Source organism: Salvelinus sp. IW2-2015, linkage group LG14 (assembly GCF_002910315.2).
Source record: "Salvelinus sp. IW2-2015 linkage group LG14, ASM291031v2, whole genome shotgun sequence".
Lineage (NCBI taxonomy): Eukaryota > Metazoa > Chordata > Actinopteri > Salmoniformes > Salmonidae > Salvelinus > Salvelinus sp. IW2-2015.
This window is the reverse complement of record NC_036854.1, coordinates 25,636,382-25,652,698: the sequence shown is the minus strand read 5'-3', so window position 1 is coordinate 25,652,698 and position 16,317 is coordinate 25,636,382. Positions and strand designations below refer to the sequence as shown.

Genomic DNA, 16,317 nt, shown 5'->3' with positions numbered 1-16,317 from the left:
AGAGTCACGGGGTTTAAATAACCTCACAGAGTCACGGGGTTTAAATAACCTCACAGAGTCACGGGGTTTAAATAACCTCACAGAGTCACGGGGTTCAATAAGTCATCATGTTCTATGAATATTCATTCAAGGTAAAATGACAAGAGATGAATATCTGTTAAAGCACTGGGTCTGTTTCAGGGCCCTCAAGGAGAAACTGTTATGGGGCCCCCTGGCCATCCAGGCGTTCCCGGGTCTCCAGGTACTCCGGGGTATGGGAGACCTGGCCCTCAAGGCCCCCAAGGGCCTCCCGGTCACCCCGGAGCACCCTCTCCAGGTAAGATGTGTGGCCACCCTTTGTGAAATTTGCTGTATAGTGAAATAGGCTGACTAGTTTCGCATAATAAAATGTTACCGTTGTTTGTCTCCCATTTTTGTAATTCCAGCTGTGACCGTCCCTGGACCTCAAGGCCCGGCTGGACCTCCTGGGGCCTCTGCCATGGTGAGTCAGTCTGTCCGTTATTCCATCACTTATCCGTCCCCATCACATCATAATGTCATCCCGTCATGCCATCAATTATCAATCCTGTAACATCATGTCATCCTTGTTACGTAATCACACGTCCATCATCAAATAACCCCAGACACACTACAGATAAAATGTCCGTCCTCCTCAATTGCCCTGACCAGTGTCTAGAGATAAAATAACTGTCCTCTCCTCAATCACTCTGGCCCGTGTCTCCCCAACAATTACAGTGTTATAAACAGTCAGATATTTCCTTCCAGTCTCAAAAGGTGCTTCTCTCCTGTGTTTTTCCTTTAGATGGAGACGTTTCCTTCCAGTGAGGTCATGATGCAAAGGACGATGAACAGCAGAGAGGGGACCCTGAGCTTCATCACCACGGGGACAGGCAAACTCTACATCCGGGTACAAGAGGGATGGAAGGAGGTCCTGGTACAGTAGCATCTCTGGTTCATGTCCTCCATGTGTCTCTGGTCCCTGTCCTCCATGTGTCTCTGGTCCCCCTCCTCCATGTGGGTCTCTGGTCCCCTGTCCTCCATGTGTCTCTTGCTGGTCCCTCTCCTCCATGTGTCTCTGGTCCCTCTCCGTCCATGCTGTCTCTGGTCCTCTCCTCCATGCTGTCTCTGGTCTCTGTCCTCCATGGTGTCTCTGGTCCCTCTCCTCCATGTGTCTCTGGTCCCTCTCCCCCATGTGTCTCTGGTCCCCCTCTCCATGTGTCTCTGGTCCCTGTCCTCCATGTGTTTCTGGTACCTGTCCTCCATGTGTCTCTGGTCCTCTCCTCCATGCTCTCTGGTCCCTCTCCTCCATGTCTCTCTGGTCCTTGTCCCTCCAGTGTCTTGGTCTCTGGTCCCTGTCCTCTCATGTGTCTCTGGTCCCTGTCCTCCATGTGTCTCTGGTCCCTCTCCTCCATGTTCTCTGGTCCCTCTCCTCCATCTGTCTCTGGTCCCTGTCCTCCAGTGGCTCTGGTCCCTGTCCTCCATGTGTCTCTGGTCCTCTCCTCCATGTGGTCTCTGGTCCCTCTCCCACCATGTGTCTCTGGCCCCTGTCCTCCATGTGTCTCTGGTCCCTGTCCTCCATGTCCTGGTCCGTGTCCCCCATGTGTCTCTGGTCCCTGTCCTCCAATGTGTTCTGGTCCCTGTCCTCCATGTGTTCTCTGGTCCCTCTCCTCCCATGTCTCTTCTGTCCCTCTCCTGCCATTGTCTCTCTGTCCTTGTCCTCCATGTGTCTCTGGACCCTGTCCCTCCTATGTGTCCTCTGGTCCCTGTCTCCATGTGTCTCTGGTCCCTGTCCTCCATGTGTTCTGGTCCTCTCCTCCATGTGTCTCTGGTCCTCTCCTCCATGTGTCTTGGTCCTGTCCTCCATCTGTCTCTGGTCCTGTCCTCCATGTGTTTCTGTCCCTGTCCTCCATGTCTCTCTGGTTCATGTCCTCCATGTGTCTCGGTCCCTGTCTCCATGTGTCTCTGGTCCGTCCTCTCAAGTGTCTCTGGTCCTCTCCTCCATGTGTCTCTGGTCCCTCTCCTCCTGTGTCCCTTGTCCCTGTCCCAATGTGTCCTCTGGTCCCTGGTCCTCCATGTGTCTCTGGTCCCTGTCCCCAGTGTCTCTGGTCCCTCTCCTCCATGTCTCTGGTCCCTCTCCTCCATGTGCCTCTGGTCCCTGTCCTCCGGGTATCTCTGGTCCCTGTCCTCCATGTGTTTCTGGTCCCTGTCCTCCATGTGTCTCCTGTCCTGTCGCTCCCTGTGTCTCTGGTCCCTGTCTCCATGGTCTCTGGTCCTCTCCTCCATGTCTGGTCCTCTCCTCCATCTGTCTCTGGTCCCTGTCCTCCATGGTTCTGGTCCTGTCCTCCATGTGTCGCTGGTCCGGTGTCCTCCATGTGTCTCTGGTCCCTGTCCTCCATGTGTCTCTGGTCCCTCCCTCCATGTGTCTCTGGTCCCTCCCTCCATTGTCTCTGTCCCTCTCCTCCATGTGTCTCTGGTCCCTGTCCTCCATGTGTTTCTGGTCCCTGTCCTCCATGTGTTCTCTGGTCCCTGTCCTCCATGTGTCCTCTGGTCCCTCTCCTCCATGTGTCTCTGGTCCCTCTCCTCCATGTGTTCTCTGGTCCCTGTCCTCCATGTGTCTCTGGTTCCTGTCCTCCATGTGTCCTGGTCCCTCTCCTCATGTGCTCTCCTCCATGTGTCCGGTCCCGTCCTCTATGTGTCTCTGGTCCCTGTCCTCCATGTGTCTCTGGTCCCCTGTCCTCCATGTCTCTTGGTCCTGTCCTCCATGTCTTCTGGTCCCTGTCTCCATGTGTCCTCTGGTCTGTCCTCTATGTTCTTGGTCCTCCCTCCCTGTGTCTCTGGTCCCTCTCCTCCATATGTCTCTGGTCCCTGTCCTCCATGTGTCTCTGGTCCCTGTCCTCCATGTTCTCTGTCCCTGTCCTCCATGTGTTTCTGGTCCCTGTCTCCATTGGTCTCTGGTCCCTGTCCTCCAGTGTCTCTGGTCCTGTCCTCCATGTGTCTCTGGTCCCTGTTCCTCCGTGTCTCTGGTCCCTGTCTCCATGTGTTCTGGTCACTTCTCCCCCATGTGTCTCTGGTCCCTGTCCTCCAATGTTCTGGTCCCTCTCCTCCATGTCTCTCGTCCCCTCCCTCATGTCTTCTCGGTTCATGTCCTCCATGTGTCTCGCCTGTCCTCCATGTGTCTCTGGTCCCTGTCCTCCATGTGTCTCTGGTCCCTCTACTCCATGTGTCTCTGGTCCCTCTCCTCCATTGTGTCGCGGTCCCTGTCCTCCATGTGCTCTGGTCCCTGTCCCTCCATGTGTCTCTGGTCCCTGTCCTCCATGTGTCTCTGGGTCCCTGTCCTCCTGGTCTCTGGTCCCTCCCCATGTGTCCTGGTCCCTCTCCTCCATGTGTCTCTGGTCCCTGTCCTCCGGTGTCTCTGGTCCCGTCCTCCATGTGTTTCTGGTCCCGTCTCCTCCTGGTCTCTGGTCCCTGTCCTCATGTGTCCTGGGTCCATCCCATCCATGTGTCCTCTGGTCCTCTCCTCCATGTGTCTCTGGTCCCTGTCTCCCATGTGTCTCTGGTCCCTGTCCTCCATGTGTCGCGGTCTGTGTCCTCCATGTGTCTCTGGTCCCTGTCCTCCATGTGTTCTTCGGTCCCTCTCCTCCATGTGTCTGCTGGTCCTCTCCTCCATGTGTCTCTGGTCCCTCTCCTCCATGTGTCTCTGGTCCCTGTCCTCCATGTGTTTCTGGTCCTGTCTCCAGGTTTCTCTGGTCCTGTCCTCCATGTGTCTCTGGTCCCTCTCCTCATGTGTCTTCTGGCCCTCCCTCCATGGTGTCTCTGGTCCCGTCCTCCATGTGTCCTCTGGTCCCTGTCCCTCCATGTCTTCTCTGGTCCTGTCCTCCATGTCTCTCTTGGTCCTGTCCTCCCATGTGTCCTTGGTCCCTGTCCTCTATGTGTCTCTGGTCCCTGTCTCTCCGGTTCGGTCCTCTCCTCCATGTGTCTCTGGCCTCTCCTCCATGTGTCTCTGGTCCTCCTCCATGTGTCTCTGGTCCCTCGTCCTCCATGTGTCTCTGGTCCCTCTCCTCCATGTGTCTCTGGTCCCTCTCCTCCATGTGTCCTGGTCCCTCTCCTCATGTGTCTCTGGTCCCTGTCCTCCATGTCTCCTGTCCCTGTCCTCCATGTGTCTCTGGTCCCTGTCCTCATGTGTCCTTCTGGTCCCTGTCCTCCGGGTGTCTCTGGCCTCTCCTCCATGTGGTCTCTGGTCCCTCTCCTCCATTGTCTCTGGTCCCTGTCCTCATGTGTCCTGGTCCCTGTCCCCATGTTCTCTGGCCCTGTCTCCATGTGTCTCTGGTCCCTGTCCTCCTGTGTTTCTGGTCCCTGTCCTCCATGTGTCTCTGGTCCTGGTCCCTCTCATGTGTCTCTGGTCCCTGTCCTCCATGTGTCTCTTGGTCCCTGTCCTCCATGTGTCTCTGGTCCCTGTCCTCCCAGTTTTCTGTCCACTGTCCTCCATGTGCTCTGGTCCCTGTCCTCATGTGTCTCTGGCCCTCCTCCATGTCTCTCTGTCCCTCTCCCCATGTCTCTCTGGTCTGTCCTCTCATGTTCTGGTCCTTCCTCCATGTGTCTCTGGTCCCGTCCTCCATGTGTCTCTGGTCCCTGTCCTCCATGTGTCTGGTCCTCTCCTCCATGTGTCTCTGGTCCCTCTCCTCCATGTGTCTCTGTCCCTGTCCTCCATGTGTCTCTGGCCCTGTTCCTTCCAGTGTCCTGGCCCTCCTCCATGTGTTCTGGCTCCCTCGGCTGCTCCCCCATGTGTCTCTGGTCCCTGTCCTCCGGGCTGTCTCTGGTCCCTGCCTCCATGTGTTTCTGGTCCCTGTCCTCCATTTGTCTCTGTTCCCTGTCCTCCATGTGTCTCTGGTTCCTGTCCTCCATGTGTCCTCCATCTCCTCCTGTGTCTCTGGTCCTTCCTCCATGTGTCCTGGCCCCTCCTCCATGTGTCTCGGTCCTGTCCTCATGTTCGCTGGTCCTGTGTCCCCATGTGTCTCGGTCCCTGTTCCTCCCATGTGTCTCTGTCCCTCTCCTCCAGTGTCTCTGTCCCTCTCACTCCATGTGTCTCTGCCTCCCCATGTGTCTCTGGTCCCTGTCCTCTCATGTGTTTCTGGTCCTGTCCCTCCAGTGTGGTCTCTGGTCTCCCTCCATGTGTCTCTGTCCACGTCCCATGTGTCTCTGGGTCCCTCTCAACACCACCAACACACCCATACCGTGTCTCACGACCCGACACCTCGTGGTCTCTGGTTCTGTCACTCACACTTCCATTGTCTCACACGCAGGGAACACTAACAGCCTCACCCTCCACCACCACCAACCACCCACTCCCAACACACACCACCACCCACTCGCCACAACATGTGTCTCTGGGCCAACACACTGTCCCCAGTGTGCTCTGTCCCTCCCACTACCACCATCCCCACCACCCCCACGTCCTACATCGGCTCCCTCTACACATCTGTGTCTCCTGCAGACCGTCCACACTCACCTTCACCCCATATTGTCCCTGGTCCCTGTCCGCCATGTGTCTTGGTCCCTGTCCCCAGGGTCTCGGGTCCCTGTGCCTCTCATGGTCTCTGTCCTGTCCTCCAGTGTTTCTGGTCCCTGTCCTCCATGTGTCTCTGGTCCTGGTCCTCATGTGTCTTGGTCCTGTCCTCCATGTGTCTCTGGTCCCGTCCTCGCATGTGTCTCTGGTCCCTGTCCTCCATGTGTCTCTGGTCCCTGTCCTCCATGTGTCTCTGGTCCCTCTCCTCCATGTGTCTCTGGTCCGTGTCCTCCATGTGTCTCTGGTCCGTGTCCTTCATGTGTCAATAGTGTCTCTGTGACCCGTGAATATATCTGATATGTTTGGTGTTTTCCTGTGTCTCTGTCTCCACAGCTTGGTAACTTGATCTACCGCCCAGTCAATATCCCTCTACCTGACAAGGTAAGGACAGTAGAGTTGAGATGAGGATGGGACATGTTCAACTGCATTCATTTTCTGCTCATGTCTCCCACTGTCATCAATGGATTGTTTACGTGAAAGTGAATTGTAGACCTCCATATAAGGGATGATTATAGCAGAATATGATGTGTGATTGCTGCTTTTTATGTTTGTTATCCAGTTAGTAATACACGTTTTCCCCCTTAGGCTCAGCCAGGCACGGCCAGAAGATATGGTGTAAGTTTGTTGACAAAAAAGACAAGATTGGCTAAGCGTTTGCACCTGTGCAAAGTTAGCTGTTGTTATTTCATAGAGGAACGATAAAGTTTTTTAAACAGTCTTTATTTACACTTCTGTATTCTTACTCACATCTTTTAACTTTTGTTTCACCCGGTTGTTTTATGAAACTTTGCACTGGAGCCAAGAAACAGTCAATCAAAATACATGATTTAAACTTTCTGCTTCCTAGTTAGTAGTTAGAAAACTTCTAGACACAAAAAGGAGAAAAACAGAGCGGAAAAAGTTGAACCTTTGTTATTGTTCGTGAAAACAAGTCATTGGTTTGGCTCAAGTCTGGCCACAAAATGAACTGGAGTCAAAATGTGATTTAGCAGTGGTTTGAGTATTCTACTTTTAGATTAAATTACTATCTGTGTGCTGTCGTTGAAGGACAGCCCAGGTTCGAGTTTTAGAGACTTAGATTTCCATTTCACAGTAGCAGACAGTCCATTCTGTATCAAGACCAACACCTTGGAGAGATGAGAATGATACTGTTGATGATTTAACATGTTTTACTGCAGTGTGTGTTTGTGAACGTGCACATGATTTAAAAAAAAACATTTTAGTCATTTGGCAGACGTTGTTATTCAGAGCAATTAGGGAGAAGTGCCTTGCTCAAGGGCACGTCAGGAGGTTTTTCACCTAGTCTGCTCAGGAATTCGAACCAGCGACCGTTCGGTTACTGGCCCAACGCTCTTAAAGGGCGCTGCATGGTCAATCCGATGTCTACATTGGCCGTGCAGGACTTCTTGTGCTTCGTGGAGCAGAGCAGAGCTGTTGTGAAGGAAGTTGTCAAGGAAGTGAGTTCGTGTTAATACAGGACCTCCCGCTGTCACCTACCGTCAACCAATCATGTCAATGCGGAGCCCTCAGCATTGTTACAACATTTGAGAGGCGCACCGATACGGTCTCAATTTGGCCCCTGCATGCCTCCAAAGGCCCCTCAATTTGGCCCCTGCATGCCTCCAAAGGCCCCTCAATTGCGTCACACCATCCATACGACGCCTCCGACCACATTTTCAGATCAAGCATAAAAATTTAATTTAATCGCTAGGCTACCTGCCGCCACATGTCAGTCATGACGTTTTGTTTGGTTACCTTGACCACCTGGAGTAGTGGAAGGATCACTCTGAATGAGGTGACGGCTTAGAATACACACCAAATGGAGGATCTCTAATCCTCGGTCTCTTCCTCAGCTCAACCTGGTGGCCCTGAACCAACCCTACACAGGGAACTTTGGTGGCGACGACATGACAGACAAGCGGTGCTATGAACAGGCCATGGCCATGGGTCTGCCTGCCAGCTACCGAGGCTTCGTATCCTCAAACATCCAGACGATTAATAAAGACCTGGTCTCCCAGAGGTTCAGACAGAGCTACCCCATAACCAACCTCAGGGTAAGCCAACCTCTCTCATCTAACGTCATCTAAGATCAGTGTATACCGCCGCGTTGAAACAAAATGAAGTGTCAGTCAACTCAACTCGTTCTGTATCCACAGGGGGACATTTTGTTCAGTAACTACAAGTCCATCTTCACTGGGGGTGGAGGCAAATTCCCATCTAACATCCCAATCTACTCCTTCGACGGACGGGACGTAATGGCAGACCCCTTCTGGTGTGTGTGCGTGTGTGTGTGCGTGTGTGTGTGTGTGGTGTGTGTGTGTGTGTGTGTGGTGTGTGTGTGTGTGTGTGGTGTGTGTGTGTGTGTGTGTGTGTGTTGTGTGTGTGTGTTGGTGTGTGTGTGTGTGTGTGTGTGTAGGGGGTCTGAGTGGTGAAGCTAGGCTGACCTCATACTATATCTCTGTCTGAATAGTAAAGACTAGGTAAACATCTTATATCTCTGTTGAATAGTAAAAGACTAGGTAAACATCTTATATCTCTGTTTGAATAGTAAAGACTAGGTAAACATCTTATATCTCTGGTGTTCTGAATAGTAAAGACTAGGTAAACATCTTAATATTCTCTGTCTGAATAGTAAAAGACTAGGTAAAATCTTATATCTCTGTTTGAATAGTAAAGACTAGGTAAACATCTTAATATCTGTTGATTAGTAAAGACTAGGTAAACATCTTATTTCTCTGTCTGATTAGTAAAGACTAGGTAAACATCTTATATCTCTGTCGAATAGTAAAGACTAGGTAAACATCTTAATTCTCTGTTTGAATAGTAAAGACCTAGGTAAAATCTTATTATCTCTGTCTGAATAGTAAAGACTAGGTAAACATCTTATACTCTGTCTGAATAGTAAAGACTAGGTAAACATCTTATATCTCTGTCGATAGTAAAGACTAGGTAAACATCTTATAATCTCTGTCTGAATAGTAAAGACTACAGTAAACATCCTTATATCTCTGTCTGATTAGTAAAAGACTATGGTAAACATCTTATATCTCTGTTGAATAGTAAGCACTGGTAAACTCTTATATCTCTGTCTGAATAGTAAAGACCTAGGTAAACATCTTAATATACTCTCGTCTGAATGTAAAGACTAAACGGATAAACAAATCTCTATATCTCTGTGCTGAATAGTAAATAGACTAGGTAAACATCTTATATCTCTTTGTCTGATTAGTAAAGAATCAGGTAACATCTTTATCTCTGTTGAATATGTAAGACTAGGTAACTCTTATATCTCTGTTTTGCATAGTAGAAGACTAGGTAAACACTTATTATCTCTGTGTGATAGTAAAGACTAGGTAACATCTCATTTCTCTGTCTGATAGTAAAGACGTTAGGTACATCTTAATATCTTCTGTTGATTAGTAAAGACTAGGTAAACATCTTATATCTCTGTCTGATTAGTAAAGACTAGGTAAACATCCTCATCCACCCCTCATCTTCCCGCCTGACCCAAAAGCTGCTTCACCAATTGACACGTGGGTTTGGAAGATCGTGGGCATGAGGGATGGAGGGAACACACATGGCTGTTTCCACAAAGTGCAGGATAGCACAACCCGCAATCCTGAGGGTTGTACCGCTGTGTGTTTCGGCCCGGGCGCATGCGAGCCAGCTGTGTCCACCCTCGTTCTATTGCTTCTATTTCTATACCGCCGCGTTGAATTTATCAGCCCCAACAAACCAGAGACTCGAGGCTGGCAATTGTGGCTCCAAAGTGGCTTTTTTATAGATGTTTTTCAAACAGACGCTTTCCTACTTTGTGGCGAGGTCTATTTGAGAACGTGTATGAATAGATATAGCCTGGGCACAAAAAAGGGATATGGCTATTGATGTCATCTGTTATGTTGAGGTCGCATCTGTATGAAGAGATTTCAGTGCCAACGGAAACTGTATTTTAATTCAATATTTTTTACATTTGTATTAAGATACTGCGTTTTAATTCGATATCTTTGAATTTGTACTGCACAAATTGAATCATTGAATTCATAAATAGAACTTGAATTTCATGATTTGAATGAATTAATATTGCATTCAGTTTTCAAATACCATTTAAATGTAATTTAATATTTTAAATTCAAAATGTATATATTCAGTTTCAATATGGTAGCATCTGCATTCATAGTCTGTGTATCAAGTTTACAAATTATAATTTCAAGTTTACCAAAGTTTGATATATTCAATTTATCACATCCATTCAAATTCAGTTTTCTAATTCAGTTTTCTAAATTCAGATCCCTGCGCATTGTAGATTTTGGTACTGCACTGACCCTGTATATAGGTTCCTGTTTTGTTTTTATATTTTTTTTTTAATTAGTTATACTATTTTGATATTGATAACTGTACTGTTGGGTAGCGCTTGCAAAAATAATGTTTGTTGTCACACACCGGATAGGTGCACTGAAATGTCTTGTTTTACAGGGTCAGCCATCCTGCGATACCCTGGAGTAAATTAGGGTTAAGTGCCTTGCTCACATTGTCGGCTTGGATATTCAAACCAGCGACCTTTCATTACTGGCCCAACACTCTAAAGCCTTGTACTTGTGCATGTGACAAATAAAACTTGAACTTCATGGTACTTTTCCAGCCAGGAAAGGTAGAAGAGAACAGATTGAATTAAAACGATCCATACATCGGTGGGTATCTCTGCTCAGTTTGGGGCTACATTAGTTCAAGTGTGTTTTTTAGAGATTTTTCCATGGTAGGGGATTTAAACCACTTATTGGTGTTTGCGTGAACATCTGTTATGTATGCCAGTACGACTTTAATATGTGTGTACATGTGTACATGTGCCTCTGTATATGCTGTATCCATACACTCTCCCATTATATATGTATCTATCTCTCCCGCAGGCCTAAGAAGAGCATCTGGCATGGCTCCAATACGTTTGGCAACCTGTTGGTAGACCGGTCCTGCAATTCGTGGCAGTCTGACAACATGTCCATCATGGGCCAGTCGTCCAATCTAGCTTCAGGCTTCCTCCTGGGACAGCAAGCACAAAGCTGTAACAACCAGTTCATTGTCCTTTGCATCGAGACCAGAGAGCATGTTTAACAGACCGCTCCGTCTTCCTCCCATCCATCTGCTTTCATTTTATCACTCTGGAAAGGTGTAAATATATGTACATTCCTTTATGAACATTTCATCATTGTCATCAACATATTCCTCCTCTCCCATCCTCTGATTGGTTGGTTGATTGACTTGAGATGAGACAGCGGATACTGTCTGTCGATACCAGCTCCAAATCATGGCTTTGCGGAGTTTTTCAAGCCAACTTTCAAGATTATTTCTGACTACAGATGTTTCTCCGAGTCAAGATGTTACCTTTCGTCTTCCAGTGATTGGCCATGTTTATTGTTTGTCCTATTAGGTCATTCTTTAAGAGATGTTTGTTCCATTAGACCAGGGCCGATAGCACATTTCACATGCATAACCCCCATATTCTACAAAGGTGTTCAGTAAAGAAATCAGTAAAGAAATGCTGATGCACTATATTAGATGTGTTTCTACGTACAGTGATTTCTCATTCGAGCAACAATTTCTCTCACTATTTAATTTCAATTCAACGTCTTATTTATACCGTAACTACACATAACGTAAATGAATCAAATGATTAAGGTTAAGTATGTAATTTATAGATTGTTTGTCAGGGACTGTTTTAGTTTTTTGTAATTTTGTTGTACAGCATTCCTTTTATGGCGCTATGATTTTGATTTGATAGGTAGCTAGTTAGATGTGACTTCATTCAACATAAATTCCACCAATCACATAAAAATTCACCACAATTTTTTTTTATAACTTATGAAATTCATAAGAGATTTGATCAGTATAAGTGAGTATATTTTATACAATCATTGGTGCTTATTGATTAAAAATGTTTTTCCTTTTCTTAATAATCTGAGTCTGATATCTGTTTTGAAAGCCTGGCCCAGTTACGTCGAGGCTGTACTGTGGTTAAAGGACAGACCAATATTGATCATCAACCAATCAGCCGTGTGTAGTAGATCAAAATCAAATCAAACTTTATTGGTTGCGTACACAGTTTAGCAGATGTTATAACGGGTTCAGCGAAATCCTTATGTTACTAGCTCCTAATAATGCAGTAAAATGTCACTTTTTCATTTATATATTTTTATATATATATATATATATATAGAAATTGTCGTAACGAAGCCAATTAACAACCCAAATGGCACTGTAACAGTTATCCAACTGTAATCTATATCAATTGCAAAAGTATGTGGACACCTGTTCGTCGAACATCTCATTCCAAAATCATTGGCATTAATATGGAGTTGACCCCCCCCCCCCCCTTTGCTGCTATAACAGTCTCCACTCTTCTGGGAAGGCTTTCCACTAGATGTTGGAACATTGCTGCAGGGACTTGCTTCCATTCAGTCACAAGAACGTTAGTGAGGTCAGGTACTGATGTTGGGTGATTAGGCCTGGCTCGTAGTCGGCGTTCCAATTCATCCCAAAGGTGTTTCATGGGGTTGAAGTCAGGGCTCTGTGCAGGCCAGCCAAGTTCTTCCACACCGACCTCAACAAACAATTTCTGTATGGACCTCGCTTTGTGCATGCGGGCATTATCATGCTGAAACAGGAAAGGGTCTTCCCCTAACTGTTGCCACAAAGTTGGAATCACAGAATCCTCTAGAATGTAATTGTATGCTGTAGCATTAAAATATTTCCCTTCACTGGAACTAAAGGGCCTTGCCCGAACCATGACAAACAGCCCCAGACCATTATTCCTCCTCCACCAAACTTTACAGTTGGCACTATGCATTGGGGCAAGTAGCGTTCTCCTGGCATCCTCGAAACCCAGATTCGTCCGTCGGACTGCCAGATGGTGAAGAGTAATTAATCACTCCAGAGAACGCGTTTCCACTGCTCCAGAGTCCAATGGCGGCGAGCTTTACACCACTCCAGCCGACGCTTGGCATTGCGCATGGTGACCTTAGGCTTGTGTGCAGCTGCTCGGCCATGGAAAACGGTTTTGTGAAGCTCCCGACAAGCAGTTATTGTGCTGACATTGCTTCCAGAGGCAGTTTGGAACTCGGTAGTGAGGACAGATGGTTTTTACGCATTTCAGCACTGAGCGGTCCCGTTCTGTGAGCTTGTGTATATATATTCAGAACCCTTAACTTTTTCCAAATGTTGTTACTTTACAGCCTTATTCTAAAATGTATTACATTGTTTTTTCCCTCATCAATCTACACACAACACCCCATAATGACGTCACAAGTTTTTTGACATTTTTGCTTGTTTATAAATATAATGGAATTATTACGTTTCCATATGTATTCAGACCCTTTACTCAGTACTTTGTTGAAGCAGCTTAGGCAGCGATTACAGCATCAAGTCTTCTTGGGTATGACACTACAAGCTTGGCACACCTGTATTTGGGGAGTGTCTCCCATTCTTCTCTGCAGATCCTCTCAAGCTCTGTCAGGTTGGATGTGGAGCGTTGCTGCACAGCTATTTTCAGGTCTCTCCAGAGATGTTCGATCGGGTTCAAGTCCGGGCTCTGGCTGTGCCACTCAAGGACATTCAGAGCTTTGTCCCAAAGCCACTCCTGCATTGTCTTGGCTGTGTGCTTAGGGTCATTGTCCTGTTGGAAGGTGAGCCTTTGCCCCAGTCTGAGGTCCGCATCACTGTTGAGCAGGTTTTCATCAAGAATCTCTCTGTACTTTGCTCCGTTCATCTTTGCCTCGATCCTGACTAGTCTCCCATTCCCTGCCGCTGAAAAACATCATGGTTCAGAGCATGGTACTGGGTGGAGGCCGGCTAGTGATGACTGTTTAACAGTCTGATAGCCTAGAGATACAGGCTGTTTATCAGTCTCTCGGTCCCAGTTTTTATGCACCTCTACTGTCTACACCTTCTAGATGGTAGCGGGGTGAAATGGCCGTGGCTGAGGTCCTTGATGATATTCTTTGCATTCCCGTGACACTGGGTGCTGTTGATCACCTGATGGGTGTCGACGAACGGTGGTGATTGAACACATAGAGTCATCGGGAAATTAACAGAATATGACGGCCAATGTTCTCTGGTCAGAGGCGATAGGCCTCTGAGTCAATTAGTGATGGTAGTCAATTTGGTACTGGTGTGGAGGCTCAACGGGGTCTTTAGCAATTCCCCCTTACTCCAGTAGGGGGCTTTACAGAGACACAGGCCCTGTTTGAATCCTTCCCTTCTCCTCTCCTTAATTGGGGAGGACAGGCTCTTGGTATTGATCAGAACGGAATGGTTTCCATGTGTTTGATGCCATTCCATCTGCTCCGTTTTAGACATTATTATGAGCCGTCCTCCCATCAGCAGCCTCCACTGCCTTGAAGTAGTCAGTAATTAGAAATGACTGGACAGATGACAGCCCTTGCATTCACCTATCCAATATTTAATCAGTGATTACTTCAAGGAAGGGAGGAAGGATGGATGGACTTTTAAAGAAATAAATCGAACCACTCTCTCTACAGTAGATCTACTTCTCTGTGACCCATACCTTACCGTAGCATACCTTACTGTAGCATACCTTACCGTATAATACCTTACTGTAGCATACCTTACTGTAGCATACCTTACTGTAGCATACCTTACCGTAGCATACCTTACTGTAGCATACCTTACCGTAGCATACCTTACTTCATCATACCTTACTGTAGCATACATTCTCTAGCATACCTTACTGTAGCATACCTTACTGTAGCATACATTCTCTAGCATACCTTACTTCATCATACCTTACTGTAGCATACCTTACTGTAGCATACATTCTCTAGCATACCTTACTTCAGCATACCTTACTGTAGCATACCTTACTCTTGCATACCTTACTCTAGCGTACATTCTCTAGCATACCTTACTTTAGCATAACTTACCGTAGCATACCTTACTGTAGCATACATTCTCTAGCATACCTTACTTCAGCATACCTTACTGTAGCATAGCTTACTCTAGCATAACTTTCTGTAGCATGCCTTACTGTAGCATTTCTAAACAGTCGGAAAGGGCCTGCTTTGTTTGCATTAGCAGAGAGAATGTGATTATGGCAGGCGCTCCATGCTCATTAAAGGGTAATGTGGGTTATGACTGGGCTTCACGCGCAGTTTTCTCCCTCTAAATATAGCCGTGACTACTTATTCTGTAATCTCCACCCTGGCGCAGTGAGGGAGAGCGACGATGCTCGGCATACATGTGTAAACCACATTGCCGAATTTGAACTGTTTTGCTGCCTTACTGTTGCCTAAGACTGCGTTTTCAGAGTCAGCCCAATTCAGATGTTTATTTATTTTTTCTCACCAGTTGGTCTTTTTACCATTCAGATCAGCTATGAAAATTAGAGGATGTTAAAAGATCTGATGTTGATTGGTTAAAAGACCAGTTAGTGGAAACAAGAACAGAATTGGGCTGCGTGTGTAAACGCAGCCAGTGTTACACTTTCTTTCAAATAAGTTTTCATTTGTCTTGTGAGTGGGTCATACCACAATAAAAGCGGGGGAAGAGTTTCCTGACACAACAGTGATTATAATGGAGTACAAGACGTGGGGGCTGCAGCAGTTCCAAAGCGTGCTCCCAGCAGTTACAATGGCATTTCAAATTAAATGTGACTCAATCATTGAGTTCCGGCTAATTTAATGGCTGCCCACAAAGTAAAGGGCACTTTATTTTCTGTAGGCAGTTCCTGTGTAGTAGGCCATAAGGACTTTAGTGGTTCTGCACATATTTCTCACTGCTCTGGTTAACACATGCCCCCAGTCCAACACGGCTTACAAAAAGTCTGTAGTATTCTGTATTATCATAAAGTCTATAGTAATCTGCTATTAGAATAAAGTCTGTAGCAATGTGATATTATAATAAAAGTCTGGATTGGTATAAAGACTACTAAAATTACTAAATTAAACATTCGTTTCCTTACCCTGCAAACAGGGGCGGAGCCAGAGGGGTGTCTGGGGTGGCACTGGACACCCCTGACATCTGATTGGCCACCCCGGGTACCACCTCAAAATGTAATTCGCTACTGGCAGAAGAAGAGCATACAGAAGAAGAAGAAGAACATACAGAAGAAGAAGAAGAAGAAGAAGAGCATACAGAAGAAGAAGAAGAAGAATAGCATACAGATAAAGAAGAAGAAGAGCATACAGAAGAAGAAGAAGAGCATACAGAAGAAAAAGAAGAAGAAGAGCATACAGAAGAAGAAGAAGAGCATAACGAAGAAGAAGAAGAGCATACAGAAGAAGAAGAAGAAGAAGAGGAGCATACAGAAGAAGAAGAAGAAGAAGAGCATACAGAAGAAGAAGAAGACCATACAGAAGAAGAAGAGCATACAGAAGAAGAAGAAGAAGAAGAAGAAGAGCATACAGAAGAAGAAGAAGAGCATACAGAAGAAGAAGAAGAGAGAATATTTTCACAACTCCACAAGCTCTTTTCATGATTGGCGAAAGCATCATATTTGGAGTAAGTTTTAAGGTTTTGTGCGTGTCCGTGTTCAGCAAGTTAACATTCATTTTAATGTGGGGTAACTAGTAGACTACAGCTGTCCGTGTTCAGCAGAGTAACATTCATTCTAATGTGGGGTAACTCGTAGGCTACAGCTGTCAGTGTTCAGCAAGTTAACATTCATTCTAATGTGGGGTAACTAGTAGACTACAGCTGTCGCAAGTTAACATTCATTCTAATGTGGGGTAACTAGTAGGCTACAGCTG

At 46.7% G+C, this 16,317-nt stretch overlaps 1 protein-coding gene across 1 annotated transcript in view; it reads left to right on the top strand.

Moving 5' to 3' along the window:
• The window catches only part of LOC111973466 (collagen alpha-1(XV) chain-like), a 48,598-nt gene extending 37,087 nt beyond the window's left edge, over positions 1 to 11,511 (top strand). The window contains exons 24-31 of the mRNA XM_070446784.1: positions 181 to 325; positions 426 to 481; positions 803 to 934; positions 5,897 to 5,944; positions 6,149 to 6,178; positions 7,417 to 7,617; positions 7,720 to 7,835; positions 10,468 to 11,511. Of these exons, the coding sequence (XP_070302885.1) occupies positions 181 to 325; positions 426 to 481; positions 803 to 934; positions 5,897 to 5,944; positions 6,149 to 6,178; positions 7,417 to 7,617; positions 7,720 to 7,835; positions 10,468 to 10,669 (930 nt within the window). The 3' untranslated portion in view covers positions 10,670 to 11,511. The remainder of the gene's footprint in view (positions 1 to 180; positions 326 to 425; positions 482 to 802; positions 935 to 5,896; positions 5,945 to 6,148; positions 6,179 to 7,416; positions 7,618 to 7,719; positions 7,836 to 10,467) is intronic.
• Positions 11,512 to 16,317: the final 4,806 nt, after the last annotated feature.